Source organism: Stenella coeruleoalba (genome assembly GCF_951394435.1).
Source record: "Stenella coeruleoalba genome assembly, chromosome: 19".
Taxonomy (NCBI): domain Eukaryota; kingdom Metazoa; phylum Chordata; class Mammalia; order Artiodactyla; family Delphinidae; genus Stenella; species Stenella coeruleoalba.
Genome location: NC_137165.1, coordinates 31,263,134 through 31,282,954, shown reverse-complemented (window position 1 = coordinate 31,282,954; position 19,821 = coordinate 31,263,134). Strand labels below are relative to the sequence as shown.

General features: G+C 44.3%; 1 protein-coding gene across 9 annotated transcripts in view; it reads left to right on the top strand.

The window, feature by feature from the left end:
* Window positions 1-19,821, top strand: part of TEX14 (testis expressed 14, intercellular bridge forming factor) — a 115,160-nt gene that overhangs the window by 78,741 nt on the left and 16,598 nt on the right. For 6 of the 9 annotated variants that reach the window (XM_079906059.1, XM_079906054.1, XM_079906055.1 and 3 more), the window contains 9 exons: window positions 271-1,196; window positions 4,855-4,961; window positions 7,279-7,404; window positions 7,605-7,693; window positions 8,566-8,847; window positions 9,685-9,785; window positions 12,279-12,398; window positions 14,177-14,243; window positions 16,764-16,845. In XM_079906059.1, the coding sequence (XP_079762185.1) occupies window positions 271-1,196; window positions 4,855-4,961; window positions 7,279-7,404; window positions 7,605-7,693; window positions 8,566-8,847; window positions 9,685-9,785; window positions 12,279-12,398; window positions 14,177-14,243; window positions 16,764-16,845 (1,900 nt within the window). The remainder of the gene's footprint in view (window positions 1-270; window positions 1,197-4,854; window positions 4,962-7,278; window positions 7,405-7,604; window positions 7,694-8,565; window positions 8,848-9,684; window positions 9,786-12,278; window positions 12,399-14,176; window positions 14,244-16,763; window positions 16,846-19,821) is intronic. The other 3 variants (XM_079906056.1, XM_079906058.1, XM_079906057.1) reach the window with 3 other exon arrangements.

Here is a 19,821-nt window from a genome sequence, read left to right as displayed (position 1 = left end):
GATCGAACCCGGGCCCCCTGCATTGGGAGCACCCAGTCTTAACCACTTCACCACCCGGGAAGTCCCCCAAATTTTCTATCTCAACCCACGTCAAAATAGTTAGAAATACCCTCTCACCCTCTGTGTGTGTATCTGGTAGTCTTCCTAACTGGAAAGGGAGTGGGAAGATAAAAAGCTTTTTTCTGTGTTCTCATGCTGCTGGAGCAACAAGCCAAGGCTGCTGAGCTGCTGCAATTACTTTAATCAGCTGCATGTTGCTACTCTTTTCAGCAGGTGGTCAGCTTCATTCACCAAGGGGTCACTCCACTCTCACCAAGAAAGCAACACCAGAGCCTCTGGTCCCAGACCCAAGTCTGGAGGCCCAGGAGACACAGAACCAAGACGCTGCTTCTTCTGCTTGCTCTGTGGGGGAAGAGGCCAGGAGCTCCAGCCCAGATCAGGCGAGCCTCTGCAGCTTCGAAATCAACGAAATCTACTCAGGCTGCCTGGACATGGGAGATGACAAAGAGGAAGAGCCCCCAGGAACTGGTTCATCTCTTGAGGGGGCCAGACAAAACCAGGTAGATGAACTCAAGTCCATGGAAGAAGAGTTGGAAAAGATGGAGAGAGAGGCATGCTGTTTTTCCCATGAAGACAGCAGCTCTTCAGAAGCTGACACGGAGCTCTCCTTTGAGGACTGGGGCTGGCAGAGTGGTTCACTGAGTTCACCCAGCCTGCCTGAGCCAGCCAGAGGAGCCAAGGGCAACGTGAGCAACAGGTCCCTGACCGAGCAGTACATCAGTAAGTGTGTGCTGAATCTAAAGATTTCACAGACCTTAATGCACCAGAATGCCAATTTGCTGAGGAGTATTCAACAGAAAATAGATAAGCTTGAGATGACACAGAAGGAGCAGGAGGGCAGGTCTCTGTGGGCTTCCTCAAGAGAGTTTGCAAACGGCTATGACTGGCCTTCAGCCCTGGGCCCCCAAGCTTCAAGCTATATTCCTCCTGCCATGCAGCTGCCAGGGAACCTGCAACCGGACACTGAGGGCAACTGCCCGACCCTAGCAAAGTCTCCAAGAACAATGAGAGACTTTCAAGGAGGACATTTTGGCAAAAGGTCCAAGAAAAGAAGCAGCTGTGGCTGGACACCTTTCACCCCTTTCCCCCAAGTCCCTGAAGGAAGCACTAGGGATCAGCCGGAGAAGGGCCAACAGGTAAGGCTGAGAAGTAGGGGCAGGGCAGCACAAGCAGGATCTGGAGCCGGGCTCAGCCTTGCCCCTGACCTGCGAGCAAGGACTGATGTCAGCACAGCCAGCTCACAGTGGGGTCCTCTTGGCTTTGGGAAGTAAGGCCTCTAGGTTGGAATTCCAAGATAGATAACTCTTTTTTTTTTTTTTTTTTTTTTTTTGTGGTTCGCGGGCCTCTCACTATTGTGGCCTCTCCCGCCGCGGAGCACAGGCTCCGGACGCGCAGGCTCAGCGGCCATGGCTCACGGGCCCAGCCGCTCCGCGGCATGTGGGATCTTCCCGGACTGGGGCACGAACCCATATCCCCTGCATCGGCAGGCGGACTCCCAACCACTGCGCCTCCAGGGAAGCCCAAGATAGATAACTCTTCACCTCCTGTTCCAAACCCAGCACACAACCCATGTCCTTCTCTGTAAATTCAGAGAAGTTTGAACCATGTGAAATTGTTGTTCTATAGGTTAAAATAATCAAGTATTGACACTTTTATATAGTTCAGCTCACCAAATATGGTATCTTGGGCAGGTATTAATCCCCATTTTAAATTGCTTATTCATTCACTCATTCAACAAACATTTATAGAGCAAGAGGCTATTTATTAGACCCTGGGATATTATGATGAATGAACCACAAGTTCTACTATGAGTATTTCAGACACCAGTGGGGGACAGAGGGACTCGATAGTCAAAGAAGATGCCTCAGAGGATATGAGAAACCATGGGTTGAAGAGTGGTTCCTCCATGAGCTTCTTAAGGACAGGTCTTACTCATGCTGTGTCCCCACACCAAGAAGGGGGCCTAGCACGTAGAAGGTACTTGATAAACAGTCATTGAGGGAAGGACTAAACGAACGAATTTGAACAAGTTCACACATGCAGAGCTGGCTGCCTCTTGAATCAGAATTTTAGAGGTGGATCGAGCCCATCCTTTTACAGAGTGTGAAGCTCAAGCTCAGAGCCTTAAACTTTCCAAGGTCCGCTGGTGTGGCTGAGAGCGGGGTGGAGTAGGAGAGGTCAGCACCATTGGAAGGAAGATCTTATTACTAAAATTATTTAGAGTTTCTGGCTCATGGTAATAAAAAGCAGGCTTTTGGTGAGTTTTATTATTGTTTTAAAATCCTCCACCTGCAGTGCACCCGCTTAGGCCTGCACAGGGCAGACGACTCCCACTTAATCCCCATGCCTTGCTGCGCTACTGCTGAGGCCCACAGCTGGTCAGGGGCAGGTTTCTGACTCCCAGTCTCGTGCTGTTTCACTGTTCCTTGCTGAATTTCAGTGAGACTTCAGTCCTCACTTAGAACATTTGGAAAAGCCTTGGCATTTGTTTTTATGTAAAGAGGAGGCACAAAGAATTTACTTAGATTCTTAATTTTTCTGTTTCTGTTGGAAGTTAGAGTTTGCAAGAAAACCATTAGAAATAACTTTTATTGTATACTGTGTTTTGGTTACCTATTGCTGTCTGACAACAACAACAAAAGCCCAAACTTAGTGACTTAAAATAACAATGTTTTATTATTTCTCATAATTCTGTGGGTCAGGAATAAGACAGGGCTTAACTGAGTGATTCCTCCATTCCATGTGGCACCGGCTGGGATCACCCCCTCGACGGCATTCAGCTGGAGGCTGGGCTGGGCAAGAAGGTCCAAGAAGGCTTCACTTACCCGTCTGGTGCCTTAGGCTCCCCCAGAGGACCTCTCTCCACGCTTGGCTTTTCATTCGCCCAAGCTTCTCTGCAGCATGGCAGCTGGCTTCCCAAGTGAAAGCTGAAGCGGCCAGGCCGCTTAAAAACTAGGACAGTGTCACTTCTGCTGCTTTTCTGTTGGTCAAAGTCATGAAGCCAGCACAGATTCAAGGGGAGGGAAGTAGATTCCAGCTCCCAAATGGCAGGGAGGGAAGGAATTGATGACAGTCATTGTTGGAAGCCACCTACTAGTACATGAGACTATGGGGAAAACAATTACACCGTATTTCAATTGTTCTTTAAAAAGTGTACCCTGGTTTTCTAGCATAATCAGGAGTAAGGCATTTTCACCTCAATGATTTTTTCAGACAATTGGAGTTCATTCTTTTAATTTCTCCATTCTCAAATTTTTAATCATACTGAATGAAAACATTACAAACTTCCCATTATTCTAAATACCTGTTTTGGATATATTCTAAATATATACTGGTCTTTCCTTGGTGACCATGACATTTTTCTGAACATCTGTTATTGTGATGTTCCATGATACAATGCTGCCGCCACAGAAGAGCCTCTGGAGGTCATATTCCAGAGAGATTATGATCATTTTTATGTATCTTCTCACCTTTAGGCACCTTGCTGCCATCCCCAAATCTCACATTTGTTTCCTTAATAGGTTAGGAAATATAATTAACTAAGTTTGTTAAAATTGGAGTAAGCAGATCCCAAAGTCTTTCTTTTGGATAAAGGGCATAGACTTTCATTTATTTTGCTTCTACTATTTCCGAAGTATTGTGGCCTTTTTTTGTTGTTGTGTTTTATTTTCATAGCATCCCCCTGGTGGATTTAGGTAGATATTATTGTCCCTGTTTTATGGGTGAGGAAACTGAAACATAAGGCTCTCTTAGGTTAGTCTGAGCAAAGGTCAGATTAGAACCCAGGGCCTGGGACTCCTGCCACAAAACCTGCTGCCTTAATTAATACAGGGGAAAGTTTGGGGATTTTTTTTAAAAATAAATTTATTTATTTATGTATGTATTTATTTATTTTTATTTTTGGCTGCATTGGGTCTTAGTTGCTGCGCGCGGGCTTTCTCTAGTTGCGGCGAGCGGGCTTCTGATTGTGGTGTCTTGTTGCGGAGCACGGGCTCTAGGCGTGCGGGCTTCAGTAGTTGTGGTGCTCGGGCTCAGTGGTTGTGGCACTTGGGCTCCAGAGTGCAGGCTCGGCAGTTGTGACGCACGGGCTTAGCTGCTCCGCGGCATGTGGGATCCTCCCGGACCAGGGCTCGAACCTGTGTCCCCTGCATTGGCAGGCAGATTCTTAACCACTGAGCCACCAGGGAAGTCCAGGTTTGGGGAGTTTTGATGTCTATTTTGTCTGCTCCTTCTCCACTTGTGCCCTGTTCAGCCTGGAGTCCTGGGGGCCAACATTTCTATGTACAGGCCTCCAGCTAAGAGATGCGTTACTAGATGTGAAACATGCAAAATGAAATTGTCTTGAGAGGTCTGGTTAGTTCTACACACTTAGCGAGAATGGCTTTAAAAATAGAATGTGAAGGGACTTCCCTGGTGGCGCAGTGGTTAAGAATCCGCCTGCCAATGCAGGGGACACATGTTCGAGCCCTGGTCCGGGAAGATCCCCCATGCCGCGGAGCAACTAAGCCTGTGCGCGCCACAACTACTGAAGCCCGCGTGCCTAGAGCCCATGCTCCACAACAAGAGAAGCCACCACAATGAGAAGCCCATGCACCGCAACGAAGAGTAGCCCCCACTCACGGCAACTAGAGAAAGCCCGCGCACAGCAACGAAGACCCAACGCAGCCAAAAAGAAAAAAATAATATATATATATATAGAGAGAGAGAGAGAGAGAGAGAGAGAGGGAATGTGAGAGTGAAGGGAAGAGGAATTCCTTCATCAAAGCACTGAAACATGTCTACTGATTTTTTAAGCTGCCATCTCTTTGTGGTCCTGGAAAACAGAGCAGAGGTGAACAGTTTCAGCCCACTCATGGAGCCAAGGACAGTTTGGAAAGAAACAGGAACCAAAATACCAGCAGGTGGGTTAACATTGTATTGTTCTTTGTGTCACCATGTCTTTAGACTCCCATGTGACCCTGAGGCCACTTAATGATCTTCATATGTCTAGTGACAAAGAGATTGTGAGAGATGAGGCATAGTAACACAGAAACAGATCTTGGCAAGTTCTCTCCGTTGCGTAAGTGAGAATAGTGGTATAATGGAGACTTGCAGGGGACATCAAGTGGCTGGCAGGTTAGCCACACAGAACTCATCAGTTGTCAAAAGTAAAGCATCCTGCCTTTCTGAAACTGCCCAGATTGTGGTTTTTTTTTTTTTTTTGGTTGCACCGCGCAGCATGTGGGATCTTAGTTCCCCAACCAGGTACTGAACTTGCACCCCCTGCATTGGAAGCATAGATTCTTAACCACTGGACCACCAGGGAAGTCCCCAGATTGTTTTTCTTATAAAAAGAATTGCCAAGTACTCCATGCACCAGTGCTACAGAAACCAAACTATGTGAAAACCAGTGTTGTTCAAAATAAGCATCACTGACTCTGGGGGACAGAAGGAGGGGGTTGAACAGTATCATTGTTACCTTGCAGCCTCTGATTTTTAGCCAGATCAACAAAATGAATTGGTTTCAGCACAAATCACCAGAAGGAGAGTGTATGCGTATGCTGGGTTTTTAAGAACTTAGGTAAAACAAATTTTATTTTGCATAAGAGGAATTATTATTATTTTTTAAATTATTTATTTATTTATTTATTTTGGCTGCATCGGGTCTTAGTTGCGGCATGCGGACTCTTAGTTGCATAATGCAGACACTTAGTTGCGGCATGAGAACTCTTGGTTGTGGCATGTGGACTCTTAGCTGTGGCATGCATGCAGGATCTAGTTCCTGATCAGGGATCGAACCCAGGCCCCCTGCATTGGAAGCACGGAGTCTTACCCACTGGACCACCAGGGAAGTCCCTGCATAGGAGGAATTATTAATGGAGCAATAAATGTTTTTCAAGATAGAGTATTATATCAATTTAGTTTTCCTTTTCTGTGGTTAAATGGCAACATTAATCCACAGCTTGAAGTCAGTCCTCCTGGAAAGAAAATTTTGTACCTACTCCCAGTGGTGACTAAAACTAATGACAAATTTGCTGTTCCATTCATTTTGGTTAAATATATACATTAAGGGAGAATTAAGGAAAATGCCCAGACATTTTAGATCAGTGTATTTTACCTTTACAAAGGAAATTAACTGAAGAACCACCTAACTGGCCTCAGAGAGTCTAGCAGTCACATCATTGACAGAGGCATACAGGGTGATAGTACAGCCACTGGATGACAAAGCAAAAGCTGTGGTTGTGGCTTCACCTGCCCAGCTCCACCCTCTTCCCCCAGGAGAACAAAAAACTGACTAAAGAAAAGTTTAACACTTTGCTACCAATCCACCTACTCTTTCTGTGTGCTTAAAAAAATTGTAATTATATACATGTAGGCAATTTTGTATCCTCAGTTTTTGCTTTATCTTAGAACATGGTTATCCCTTGTTATTAAAAACATCCTGTAAACTTACTTTGAAATTGTTGAATTTCCCCCATTGTTGAATTTTAGGTTGTTTTATTCTTTGTTTTTTGTTTTCCTGTTATGAATAGGGCTACAGTGACTTGTCAGTAAATTTTTTTTTTTTTGCATTTTGGGTTATGTCCTTGATAGATTCTCAGAAGCAGAGTTACTAGCTCAGAGGGTTTGAACATTTTAAAGATTCTTGATAGCTATTGCCAAATTGCTCTTCAAAGAAACTGATTGGATGTGACCTTTCCAATTCAACAGTCTCTGCACTCTGATCCAGTGGGACAGTGGGGTATTCTGGATAAAAGGGAATTCACATATATGCCATAGATCACACATTTTCAAAGAGTTAGTTTAATAGGTGATAACATATATATTATAATGGAATATTTAGAGGAAAAAGAAACTCCCTTGTTTTGCAGACGAGGAAACCTTGGCCCAGAGAGATTGAAGTTTGCCAAAGTCAGACAGCTAGCCAGTGGCAGGACATGGTCTCGAACTCAGTGAAACTAGGCTGAAGATCTCTGAATGTTCTTCAGAGCCCCTGGTGCCTCAAGACCATCTTTACAAATGTTAGCTATTGTGCTATCACTGATATGCAGGTGTGCATATTACCAGAGGATTCTGATCAAAGGGCAGGAACAGCTACTGAACCTTCACCTATGTTCTGTGGCATTGTGGCAGGGCTCTGCTACAGCCCAAGTAACCAGGATTCTGTCTGGTGCAGCTGTGTTTCAGTTGTGGGTCTTCTACCTCGAGATCTTCTAACCCACTCCTTTTATTTCTTAGCCAGGGAAGGCCTAGAGAGTCCAGTGCCCAAACCAGAACGACACAGCTCAGTGGTGCACTCCTCACTGTGCCAGGCCACCCACAGGGACCACTCACGTCATCCACCCCTGGCCGAGGCTCTTCCAGGTAGAGCCTTGTGGGCTGAACGTTGGGAAGTCTAGTGCTCCCTGGTGGTGGGTCGGAGTCAGTGCAATCTCAGGAACGGCTCAGAGTAATAGGGGACAGTCCTCCGGGTGGGTTGATGGGCTTGGGGTTGTGCCAGGAACTTGAGCAAACTGATGTGTTTGTGTCCACTCACTCCCTTCCTCCAAATCTATGCAATTCAGGATCAGTATGGAATCTGTGTCTTCTAAAATCTGTAACACAAAGTCAAGAAATAATGAAGATGCTGGAGAGATACACTTAAAATGGAAAAGTGAGTATAAAGTCATGGATTCTGTTGAACAAAATGAAATTTAAAGTATCTTTCTAACCTTGTTGTCATCTGTAAGTACACAGCCTGTATTGCATTGTTCTCCCATATTCTTTTCTTTTTAGATCGTTCCATTTTAAAAGCAAGACCTTTCTGATTACACACTGCAGAGAGAAGTGCTTTATTCATTTCTGTACTATATAGGAAATTCTTCTATTTTACATGTGTATACATATATATATATGTATGTATGCTATATAACACATGCAGTAAAAATACACAATATAGATGTTTAATATATAACATTATTAAGGTAGAGAGCTTGCAGTGTCACTTTCACATATTTTGTGGGCGTTATCCTTTTGTATCAGTCTTATCTTGTAAGCTTAACAGGATGCAGCATCTACGTTTTTTGATACTAATGCTAAGTGACATTGCAAAAGTAGAGAAAATGGGAGTGAAAACACACATGAACACATACATGCGTACTCCCCAAATATGAGCTCAGCGTGGTCTAGAAAGGCTAGACAGACTCAATGGAATTCCTTCCATTAGTCTCTACAGACTAGGGGCTTCAGATGTCATTTTCTTATAAAATCTTCACAGCAAGAAGGTCCGTCTACAAGTTTCCTGTTACTTTTTACTCTAATTCAGCAAAAAGCACTGTAACTAACTGAAATTCTGCCTTTCCCTTACTCTGTCATCAATTCTCTCCTCTCCTCTGCTTCAGGCCAAGCTAAGGATGATGCAATTCCAAAAACGCAATCATTGTGACAATATGAGCTATAAAATATGACATAACTCTTTAAGAATCTAAAGCTTTTGTTTCCAGCATTCACAGTGATCTTTTAAACGCTGCTTTCTCTTACATCCAGCGGAGGTGAAAGAAATGGCAGAGAAAGCAGCTACTGGGCAGCTGGCAGTACCTCCTTGGCATCCTCAGAGTAGTGTGACTTTAGAAAATGAGGCTGAAAACAGACCTGATCCCCTGCTGCAGCCCCCCATTAAGGTCCCTGAGCACGTGGATTGGCAGCAAGCTGTAGAGCATCCCAAGAAAAATGATGAGCCAGGAGGAAATGGCAAGTGTGACAAAACAGACAGCAGTGACCGCAACAGTGACCAGCATGGCAGACAGCCAGGGCCTCGAAGTTCCACCGGTAAGTTCAGTTGGACGAGTCAGGGTAGGTGAGCTCTATCAAGTTGTCAGCTCTCAAAAATAAGTAAACCTCCTAGAATATTTCCTTTAGTCTTCTTTCCTACCTGTCTGGGAATCCTGAATTCCAGGGGAAAGCAGCATACCCTTCTAATCCCACTGTCCTTCAGACAGGTAAAGAAGTCCAGAGATTCATGAGTTTTTCTATTACCGGAGCAGATTCCTTTGTCCAAAGGAAGTAAAATAATCTCCATGCACTGACCCTGGATCTGGGTCTAACCTCACAAAGAATCGAACCTTTTACCTGAGGGCATTGGTGGAAGGCCACTCCCTACTGCCCCCTTCTTTGCGTTGCATTTTAAGCCAGAAAAATTCCAGTGGCTCTCAGAGAGTCTATGCCTGAGGAACTTAGAGACAAACGACATTTACTGTCATCACTTTTAAAGATTTGTAGGTGAAAACTGAAGAGTGTGTATTTCTACCTGGTAATTTGCTTGCAATCAGGGCATGGGATATCCTTTCACAGTTGTTTGCAAATTAAAGGAAGGTACATCTAAAATTATTATTTATCTTAGGTAGAAAATCTATTGGTTTGGATTTTTTTGGTATTTAAAATCTGTTCCTTGTCAAGCATCGCTCTTGAATGGGTAGGCAAAAGGGTGGCTGATCCAGGGCCACGTGCTGGGGCCAGACTAGCCTAACCGTCTCCACTTCGATTTGACTTATGAAACATGGCCACCCTTGGCAGAATATGCCTACATCTCTTCTCTCATGCCACCCTTTACCCCTTCCATGCCATTTGAATATCACCAAATGACAATGATTGTGTTATAATTATTAGGTACCAGGCACCTGCCCCCCAGAAAAAATGAGCAGCCAGAGCATGGGGAAGTCCTTCAAGAAAGTTCGGATGCACCTGTGGTTGTTGAGAAGTCTTACAGCGTGAGTCATACTGCCTGGAGAGCCAGCTCGAACCCAAAGACCTACTAGAACTGAGTTGTCATGTATTATGACATTGAAATAATATCTATCTTAGTTCTTTTTTGTTGGAGCATGTGCCCTCATGTCTCTGACATGAAAGAAGAAGTCTTTCCTCCCTGCCTGATACTTTTTTTTTTTTTTTTGCGGTACACGAGCCTCTCACTGTTGTGGCCTCTCCCGTTGCGGAGCACAGGCTCTGGACGCGCAGGCTCAGCGGCCATGGCTCACGGGCCCAGCCGCTCCGCGGCATGTGGGATCTTCCCGGACCGGGGCACGAACCCGTGTCCCCTGCATCAGCAGGCGGACTCTCAACCACTGCGCCACCAGGGAAGCCCTGCCTGATACTTTTTGAGTTAGTTCAACTCAAAGCATTGTGTATATCGGAGCTTGGGGAAAACACAGACAAGTGTTATATTCAGCTCTGACCCTTGAGCTTTCTGTCAAGTTGGCCAGACAAGACCAACTCTTTTTTTTCTTAATTAATTAATTAATTTTTGGCTGTGCTGGGTCTTCGTTGCTGCGCGCAGGCTTTCTCTAGTTGTGGCGAGAGTGGGGGCTACTCTTCGTTTTGGTGTGCGGGCTTCTCAGTGCGGTGACTTCTCTTGTTGCGGAGCATGGGCCCTAGGCACGAGGGCTTCAGTAGTTGTGGCTCGCGGGCTCTAGAGCACTGGCTCAGTAGTTGTGGCGCATGGGCTTAGTTGCTCCACGGCATGTGGGATCTTCCTGGACCAGGGATCGAACCCATGTCCCCTGCATTGGCAGGCAGATTCTTAACCACTGCGCCACTAGGGAAGTCCCAAGACTAACTCTTAAAGCACGGTCAGTTACCAAAGCTCGTGACTCAGGTCAGATTGAAGTAGGAAAAGCAAGGCCAGGGTTGCGATGGGAGTACCTTCACCTGGAATGTCACCTAAGACCCAAATTCAGCTTTCAACTCAGTGGAAGGAAGGTGTTCATGCCTGAAACCTCTGCCTCAGCAAGATGTCTGGGATACAGTCATATCCTAGCATTTGCATTGGGGTTACAGCCTTGCTTCCGGGATTTAGTGCATTCTTCAGGCATGCAGTTGGGCCATAGTCCAGCCAGAGCAAGGAACCAGAATTTTTGTAATCACCATTGACGTGGGCCCAGGATCATTTAAAGAATATAAACAGCAGCTGAGAATGAAACAATGTAAAAAGCCAGGTGTGATAACATTAGAGGTCTTTTGAAGAACATACTATTGTAGTAATCATAGCACACAAACCGCTCACAGGACAATTTATTCTTTCTCCCATGTGAGGGCTGGAAGGATGTGCCACATTCAGCATACTGGCTTGGCTGGAGAAGCATCTCTGTCAGGGAAGTGGGGAAGGTATGGGAGGCCAAGCTTGCCTGAGAAATTTCAGTTTGACAGGAGAGGTTGAGGAAAGCAGCTGCTAAGTGCACAGAGGAGGAAGTATGGCAAAAGCAATGTCCAAGGAAATAAACCACAAAACCTCTGCAAAGGGATGACTGAAGGTGAGGAAAGGAGCCAGTTGTCTGGCCATGTGGTGATCAGGGCCTGAATGTAGAGAAAGAGCAAAAAAGGAAGGGGTAGAGTGGAGATGCTGAAGAAATAACTTACTTTGTTTTGTTTTTATTGTTGAGATTGCATTGCTATTTTTAAAATCATGCTTCTTTTTTATTTATAAATTTATTTAATTAATTTATTTATTTTTGGCTGTGTTGGGTCTTTGTTGCTGCACGCGGGCTTTTTCTAGTTGCGGAGAGCGGGGGCTACTCTTCGTTGCGGTGCGCAGGCTTCTCATTGCAGTGGCTTCTCTTGTTGTGGAGCACAGGCTCCAGGCATGCAGGCTCAGTAGTTGTGGCTCACGGGCTCTAGAGTGCAGGCTCAGTAGTTGTGGCACATGGGCTTAGTTGCTCCGCGGCATGTGGGATCTTCCTGGACCAGGGCTCAAACCTGTGTCCCCTGCATTGGCAGGCAGATTCTTAACCACTGCACCACCAGGGAAGCCCCAAAATCATGCTTCTTCACTTGCCTTTAAACGGGAATACCTGAGGGAGTCCCAGTTCTGAGCAGCCTCAGCCTGGAGGACAATGCCAACACATGGACTGTATCTAGGCTCTTGAGGATCAGGGTGTTTAAATTCAGTCCCCAGCTTGAGTTGTCTAGGGACTTTTTTCTTCCTGTGAATTTTAGAGCAAAAAGGTCACCCAGCCTCCCCCCACTTCCACTGTGCAGGTAAGGATGTTGAGATTCAGGACTGTCATTTGTCACATTTGCTCCAGGGGGTTCACAGCTCACAGTGGGGAAGGAGGGCCAGAGGTGCAAGTAGGCAGGAAGGTCTCAGAGAGTGTCACCCCAACCACAGAGTAATTTTTGATACCCCATCATTAACACTGCATCCAGCTGTAAAGGGATTTGTTTACAATAAACACCAACTTAAAAGTGATTTCCTACCTTATTAATAGGATCAGTCCGTGCAACCAACTTGTTCACCAGAGTCTTCTGAAGACATAACAGATGAAGTTTTAACTACAGACCATGAATATTTTTACTCCTCAACTGCTCAAGAAAACTTGGCTCTAGAGGTAAAACATTTTTTTTAATAAATTTATTTATTTGTTTGTTTTTTATTTTTGGCTGCATTGGGTCTTCGTTACTGTGAGTGCGCTTTCTCTAGTTGAGGTGAGCAGGGGCTACTCTTCATTGTGGTGCGCAGGCTTCTCATTGCGGTGGCTTCTCTTGTTGTGGAGCACGGGCTCTAGGCGTGAGGGCTTCAGTAGTTGTGGCTTGCGGGCTCTTGAGCGCAGGCTCAGTAGTTGTGGTGCACGGGCTTAGCTGCTCCACGGCATGTGGGATCTTCCCGGACCAGGGCTTGAACTTGTGTCCCTTGCATTGGCAGGCATATTCTCAACCACTGCACCACCAGGGAAGCCCCTAGAGGTAAAAATTTACAGTTCAGGATAAAGTACATCTTCAGCTTTTCTGTTGCCTTATACCTTTAAAATTATTTTTATTAAGAAAAATAGCTTACAAAAGTATATAATGTCAATTTATCAGTGTTTTTGTGTGTTTTGAAAAAACATGTGAAAAATAAGATTTTTGATAATGAAGGTCATAAGCAATTTCTCCCAAAATTGTGGCTCCTGCATTTGTATAGCACTTTGTACTTCTTTTTTCAAAACACTTTCCTTCACGTTACCCAATTCACACATCCTTCCTGAAGGGAAGAGAAGGCAGCCTGCTGTTATTCCTCTGTGTGAAGAACTGGCAAACGCAGATGTAGGGAATTAGCCCTGGCCTGGCCAGATTTAGTGGTAAGAGAGCCAGGAATAGAGTCACAGTGTCAGCAGTGAATGTGAGGCTGTCCAGTACACAGGGCTTTCTCTGGGATCTGCTTAGCTTTTGCAAGAACCTGTTTGTACAGAGTATTTTCATTTATAAAATGAAACTTATTGGATTCTCTTATTTACTTATGTTATTTTTACCTCACCTGTCCCCTAACCTGCCACTTTTTGGGGTTCTTTTACCAATATGGAAGGTACGGAAGAGGAAAGAGAGGATTGTACATGTCAGTCACAACATTTGACTGACAAGAAGAATTCAGTGTTGCATCAAAACGCGTAGTTTCCACTTGTTGGCGCTTCTGAAAACTCAATTAGAGCAATTTTCCATTATTAATCCTTTAAACATTCTTGGTTTGACGGTGGACTGGGACATTAAGAAAATCTTTAATAGAAATGTATAAAGTATATATACATACATATGTATATACATGTAACATACATATGTATATACATGTAACATGTAGATGTATATAAAAAGTATAACGGAGAAGACTACACACGTCTTTAGTGTACAGCTCATGAAATTTTACATGCTGAACACACTCATGTAGCCAGCACCCAAATCAAGAAATAGACCATTCTTGATCCCCCAAAAGACCTCCTTGTGTTTCCTCCCACTCCCTGCCTCCCCTCAAAGGAACCAGTGTTCTGACTTGTCACCCCATAGAGTAGCTTTGCAGTCTGGGCCGTTTTTCCTACCTTCTTTGGCTTTTCTGATAAAGCTCCCAGGAATCAAAACATCTTTGTTGGAAGGTTGTGGTGAGGAGGGGATGATGAAGGGAAAAGTCACCCGATTCCACCTCAGAATGGGAGGTGGGGGAGGGCTTGTTGAGGAAGAACACATAGTACAAATAAGTGCTTAATGTCTGTGATGAAGGTTTGTTCTTTTTCTATAGAAGATGTAGGAACCTTATGAAGATTTTCAAGGTTTAAGAACATCAAGAAATTCTCTCTCCACCTTCTGATGATATGTCTGCCTCCAGTGACCCTCCTTTCTTTGCTCTTTCATTCTTTTGCAGACCTCAAGTCCCATTGAAGAAGACTTTGAAGGAATACAACATGCTTGTGCCCGACCTCAAGCCTCTGGTAATAAGCCCTCAGGGCAGATTCCTTTGAGAGTCCCTCATCTTTACTTTCTGTCAGATCACACATGTTTAGAGCTGGAAAGGTCCTTAGAAATAACCTTCCAGGCCTTTCATTTTACAGATGAGAAAACTTAGGCTCAGTGATTTCCCCTGCCCCTCACTAGTCTCATGACATCCATACATCATGTTATTTATACCTCCCCTTGCATTCTTATAGCATACGTTATAGCAGTTGCTTCTTCTACTTTCCCCCTGTAGTCTCTTTCCCTAGATTTCAGGCTCTTTTGTGGCACATAGCAGGTGTTCAGTTATCTTTGCTGAGCTGACCTGAGGGGTTGACCTAGGCCACACAGCTAGTTATTGACACAGCGACAACCAGAACCAGGTTTCCATGTCCTTCTCTTCCCCAAAAGGCAGAGTTCCACCATCATTTTCCTTTGGTTGCTTGGCATCTTAGCAAAGGGTTAATAATAGCCAACAGTACAGTGAATGTAGCGTCCTTCCCTTGGGAGGCCTTGGGTTCTCTATAACTTAGCGACTGCTTCCCGTTACATGGTAAATTAACCTTGGATCAGCAGCTGGGGTGTGACACAAGACAAGATATAAGTGAACCACAGGTTCTGATACAGGCATTTTAAAAATTGTGCACTTTTGCTCTTTTAAAGTATGCAACCATCCATTTTTAAAACCAGGGTTACCCACCTACCAAGCCATGTAGCTCGGTCCAGGGTCGTGTCTCAACAGTCTGAACCCAGGCTGGGTGGGTTTAGGTTCCGACCATACTCCCTTCCTCCTGCTGCATACTCCAGCTGCCATCTCTAACCTGATGCAGGCCCCCGTCACAGGCACAAGCATTTTAAGAAGCTGTAAGCTTTTAGATGAACAGTTAAATTCTCAGGACAATATGTATTTAAAGTTCCCAAACCTGGGTCTCTGGCCACCCAGCTCTTTCTGTGGAGCCTCTGCCCATGATCACTTTCTGTGTGAGCCTGACCTGTACATGGCCACTTCACTAGTGTTTGGAAGAGAGTTGAGTAGGATAGAGAAGTTATGGGGCAGGCAGGTCAGAAAACCAGGGCTAGTTGGATACAAACATCTAAAGTACATGTAGAAGCCTCTGATTTCTACTCTGTTTCCTCCTTTTAGCCCTTCTCCTCCCCCTTTTTCACTAGGGCTCTGATATATCAATATATCCTCTCCATACCAGGCAATACAACAGGGATAAAAGTTGCATACATGCTGGGTTCCAAGCCCAGTTCTGCCACTGATTTTTTTTGTGCATTACCTTGGGCATGTCACTCCACCTGAGGGCCCCACTTTCCCTCCATGTAAAGTAAAGGAGAAAGTTACACTCTAAAATCTCTAAGTTCCCCTCCAGGTCTAAATTGTGCTTATTAGGAATTCATTTATGCTTTCCAGGTGTTTACGCTTTCTAGGCATTTGAAAAGGGGTGGAAAGAAGAAGAACCCCTAGGCTTCTCCACTGGTGGGGTTTCAGAGTAGCTTGGCTTCTGCTGAAGGTGGCACTTTTATAGTGGGCCTCCCATTGCCTACCAGACTACCTCCTGGACCTAAAGAATGGCAGGCGGATCATGAGCATTTGCCAGCGGGGCAGGCTGGTCTGTCTGTCCTCTTCTCTATAAACCAGAGCTATGTAATGGTGGAAAGGAAAATGGATACTGGCCCCGTGTGTCCAGAGGCCTTACTAAGAGCTGGGGAGGAGTGACTTCAGATGCTTGAGGCCAACGAGAACGGAAGACAGTTGAATTAGCTCCTTAGTACTCAAGATCCCATCCCCACTCATTAAGTGGTGTTTGGTGGCCAAGAGACACAGTTAATGTTCTGGGAATGCCCAGAACATTGGTCTTTTCTTTTCATTTTCTTAAAATTTTCATTTATTTATTTAATTTTATTTATTTTTGGCTGCACTGGGTCTTTGTTGCTGCACGCAGGCTTTTCTCTAGTTGTGGCGAGCAGGGGCTACTCTTCCTTGTGGTGCACGGGCTTCTTATTGCAGTGGCTTCTCTTATTGCGGAGCATGGGCTCTAGGCGTGTGGGCTTCCGTAGTTGTGGCACGGGGGCTCACTAGTTGTGGTGCAGGGGCTTAGTTGCTCTTAGTTGCTCTTAGTGGTCTTTTCTATTTGGAATCTTTAGTGAACAAACAGTTCTTGGTTTCAACGCCCCCTGGTGTCTGTTGACAGGAACCAGGTCAGTTTGCCTTCCTGAAAAGACAAAACAACATTTGTCTCCAGAAATAACTGTGCAGTTATAACTGAAAGGCCAGTAAATGGCTTGATTGTATTCTGAGAGTCAGAATATAGTTCTCCCCTCTGAGCAAGGGAAATAAACTTTCAGAGCAAAAACCTCTTCTACAGTGCTCACTCCAAACCCAACTAGGAAGCACTCTGTTTATGTAGATTATTTCTTATTGTGGATCAGACCAAGGAAAATTCTCGAGAATGAAAGTAATCATCTGGGTTGGCAAAAATTCACTAAAAAATGCATGTACTTTATTCTTTCAGGTGAAGAAAAGTTCCAAATGAGAAAAAACCTTGGAAAGAAAGCTGAAATTTTGACCAGGTCTCAATTCCAACCTATACAAAGGTATATGCTATTATTATTTTTTTTATTTTTACTTTTTTTGCGGTACGCGGGCCTCTCACTACTGCGGCCTCTCCCGTTGCGGAGCACAGGCTCCGGACGCGCAGGCTCGGTGGCCATGGCTCACGGGCCCAGCTGCTCCGCGGCATGTGGGATCTTCCCGGACTGGGGCACGAACCCGCGTCCCCTGCATCGGCAGGCGGACTCTCAACCACTGCGCCACCAGGGAAGCCCCCTATGCTATTATTTTATTCACAGTTTCAGACTCAAAGAAGTAATGTTATTTGATGGTAATGCCCCATATTTACATGTTGCTCTTCTTCAAATATAATAGCCACCATGTTATAACAGTAAGCTTTGGGCAGCTTAGCTTTGTGAGGACTTGTTCAGCAGAATTGTGAGGCGTCGTGAAAAGGAGTTGTTATCTGTATTCAGATCCTGACTCTGCTTTTCTAACTTGGTCAAATTTCTCAACCCCTCTCTTCTAGCTCCCCATTTGTAAAATAGCAATAAGAATCATCACTGGACATATTGTTAATTGAAAAAAATGCACAACAGTGTATGTAATTTAATACCATCTGTGTAAAAATGAGAGGGAAGGGAGATGCCTATAATCCTTGTAGTGTGTCGACATTTCTGGAAGTCTATACAGTGGTTAACTCTAGAGAGAGAGTCCAGAGGTTTTTCTTTTATTCTTATAACCTTCTTTGCTGTTGGAATGTTCCACCATGGGTGCATACTACTTTTGAAAGAAAAAGCTACTTTGTTTTTTTTTACTTTTACAAATGAGAAAGAGAAATTCCATCTGGTTAAGGAAAGTTTCTGTAGACAACATTGAGTTTTATTTTTTCACCTCTCTTAAATAATATATTTTCAATTCTATTGAATAAATGGAAGATTCTAAATTCAAAAAAGAAAAGAATTCTTACTGGGAATGTTGACATAGAGATTAAAAGTAATAATATGACTTCTGGGCATTTACCCAGAGAAATGAAGAATTATGTTTACATGAAAACACATACATGGGACTTCCCTGGTGGTCCAGTGGTAAAGAATCCGCCTTCCAACGCAGGGAACATGGGCTCCATACCTGGTCAGGGAACTAAGATCCCACATGCGGCGGGGCAACTAAGCCCACGTGCCACAATGACTGAGCTTGTGCACCTCAACGAGAGAGCCCGCGTGCTGCAAACTACAGAGCGCATACGCTCTGGAGCCTGCGCACCACGACTGGAGAGAGAAAAACCGCATGCCACAACTAGAGAGAAGCCCGCACACTGCAAGGAAGAGCCTGCATGCTGCAACTAAGACCCGATGCAGCCAAAAAACGAACAAATAAATAAATAAATATTTAAAAAACCCAACACATACATGAATGTTTATAGAAACTTTATTCATAATAGCCAAAATCTGGAAACCCAGATGTTATCTAACAAGTGAATGGTTTAATGGACTGTGTTACATCCATACCATGGAATGCTCCTCAGCAATAAAAAAGCATGAACTGTTGGTACATGCAGCAACTGGGACAAGTCTCCAGAGAATTATGCTGAGTGGAAAAAGCAACCCCTGCAAAGTTATTTACTATATGATTCTACATTTATACCATTCTTGAAATGATAAAATTGTAGAAATAAAGACTAAATGAGTGGTTTCTAGGGGTTAAGAAAGAGATGGGAGTGGGGGGGAAATGGACATGGCTATAAAAGGGCAACGTGAGGGGTCCTTGTGGGGGAAATGTTCTGTATCTTGACTGTATCAATGTTGATATCTTGGTTATGATATTGCTCAATAGATTTGCAAGATGTCACCATTGAGGGAAGCTGGGTAAAGTGTATTTCTTAAAACTGCATGTGGACTTCCCTGGTGGTGCAGTGGTTAAGAATCCGCCTGCCAACGCAGGGGACACAGGTTCGAGCCCTGGTCTGGGAAGATCCCACATGCCACGGAGCAACTAGGCCCGTGTGCCACAACTACTTGAGCCTGCGCTCTAGAGCCCATGCTCCTCAACAAGAGAAGCCACAGCAATGAGAAGCCCGTGTACCGCAAGGAAGAGTAGCCCCCGCTCGCTGCGACTAGAGAAAGCCAGAGTGCAGCAACAAAGACCTAACGCAGCCATATATTAAAAAAAAAAAGAAAAAGAACTGCATGTGAATATACATACAGTTATTTCAAAATAAAAAGATTAATTCAAAAACTAATAACAGAGATGAAGTGCCTGGTACAATAGCATTCAATTTACTTTCTCTTTTCTGGACCTCAGTTTCCTTATCTATAATAATGATAGCTAGTATTTCCTAAGTAGTGACAATATGCCAGGTACTCTGTTTTGTCAAATCTAATTCATATAACAACCCTCTCATTTTGCCAATACAGAAAGCAGGGGGTTTTTTCCTTAGGTTGTACAGTTAGTAACTAGCTATATCATTAGGATAGGCTAGATTATGTTATGTAACACACAACCCCCAGATTTTAGTGGCTTAAAGCAATAAAACTTATTTTGTGCTCGTGCTCCACGTCCATCACCAGGAGTGTTCTGTGCTACTCTACCTTCCATCAGAAATCCACACTGAGGGAGACTCCGTCTTTGTGCTTCCTTTCTTACTGAGGCAGGAAAAAAGGGAGCATGGTGAATTGTGCACTAGGCTTTTAAAGTTTCTGCCCCAAAGTGAATCACATCACTTTCACTTGCATTTCACTGGTTAAAACAAGTCATATGGCCATTTATGTAAATTAGGAGGGCCAGAAAGTACTGTCCTACATTGTGCTCAGCAGGAGAAACAAATATTTAGTGAACAGAATTAATAGTCACAACTCAATCCAAAATCCATGCTCTTTCCTTTATACCATTGGTCTCACAGGATTGTGCAAAGATTAAAAATGTGGAAACATTTGGAAGGATTTAGCATGGGATCTGGCTTATAGTTTGTGTTTGAATATTGAAAATGAATCTTAAATATTGGTTAAAGTAGAAGCACG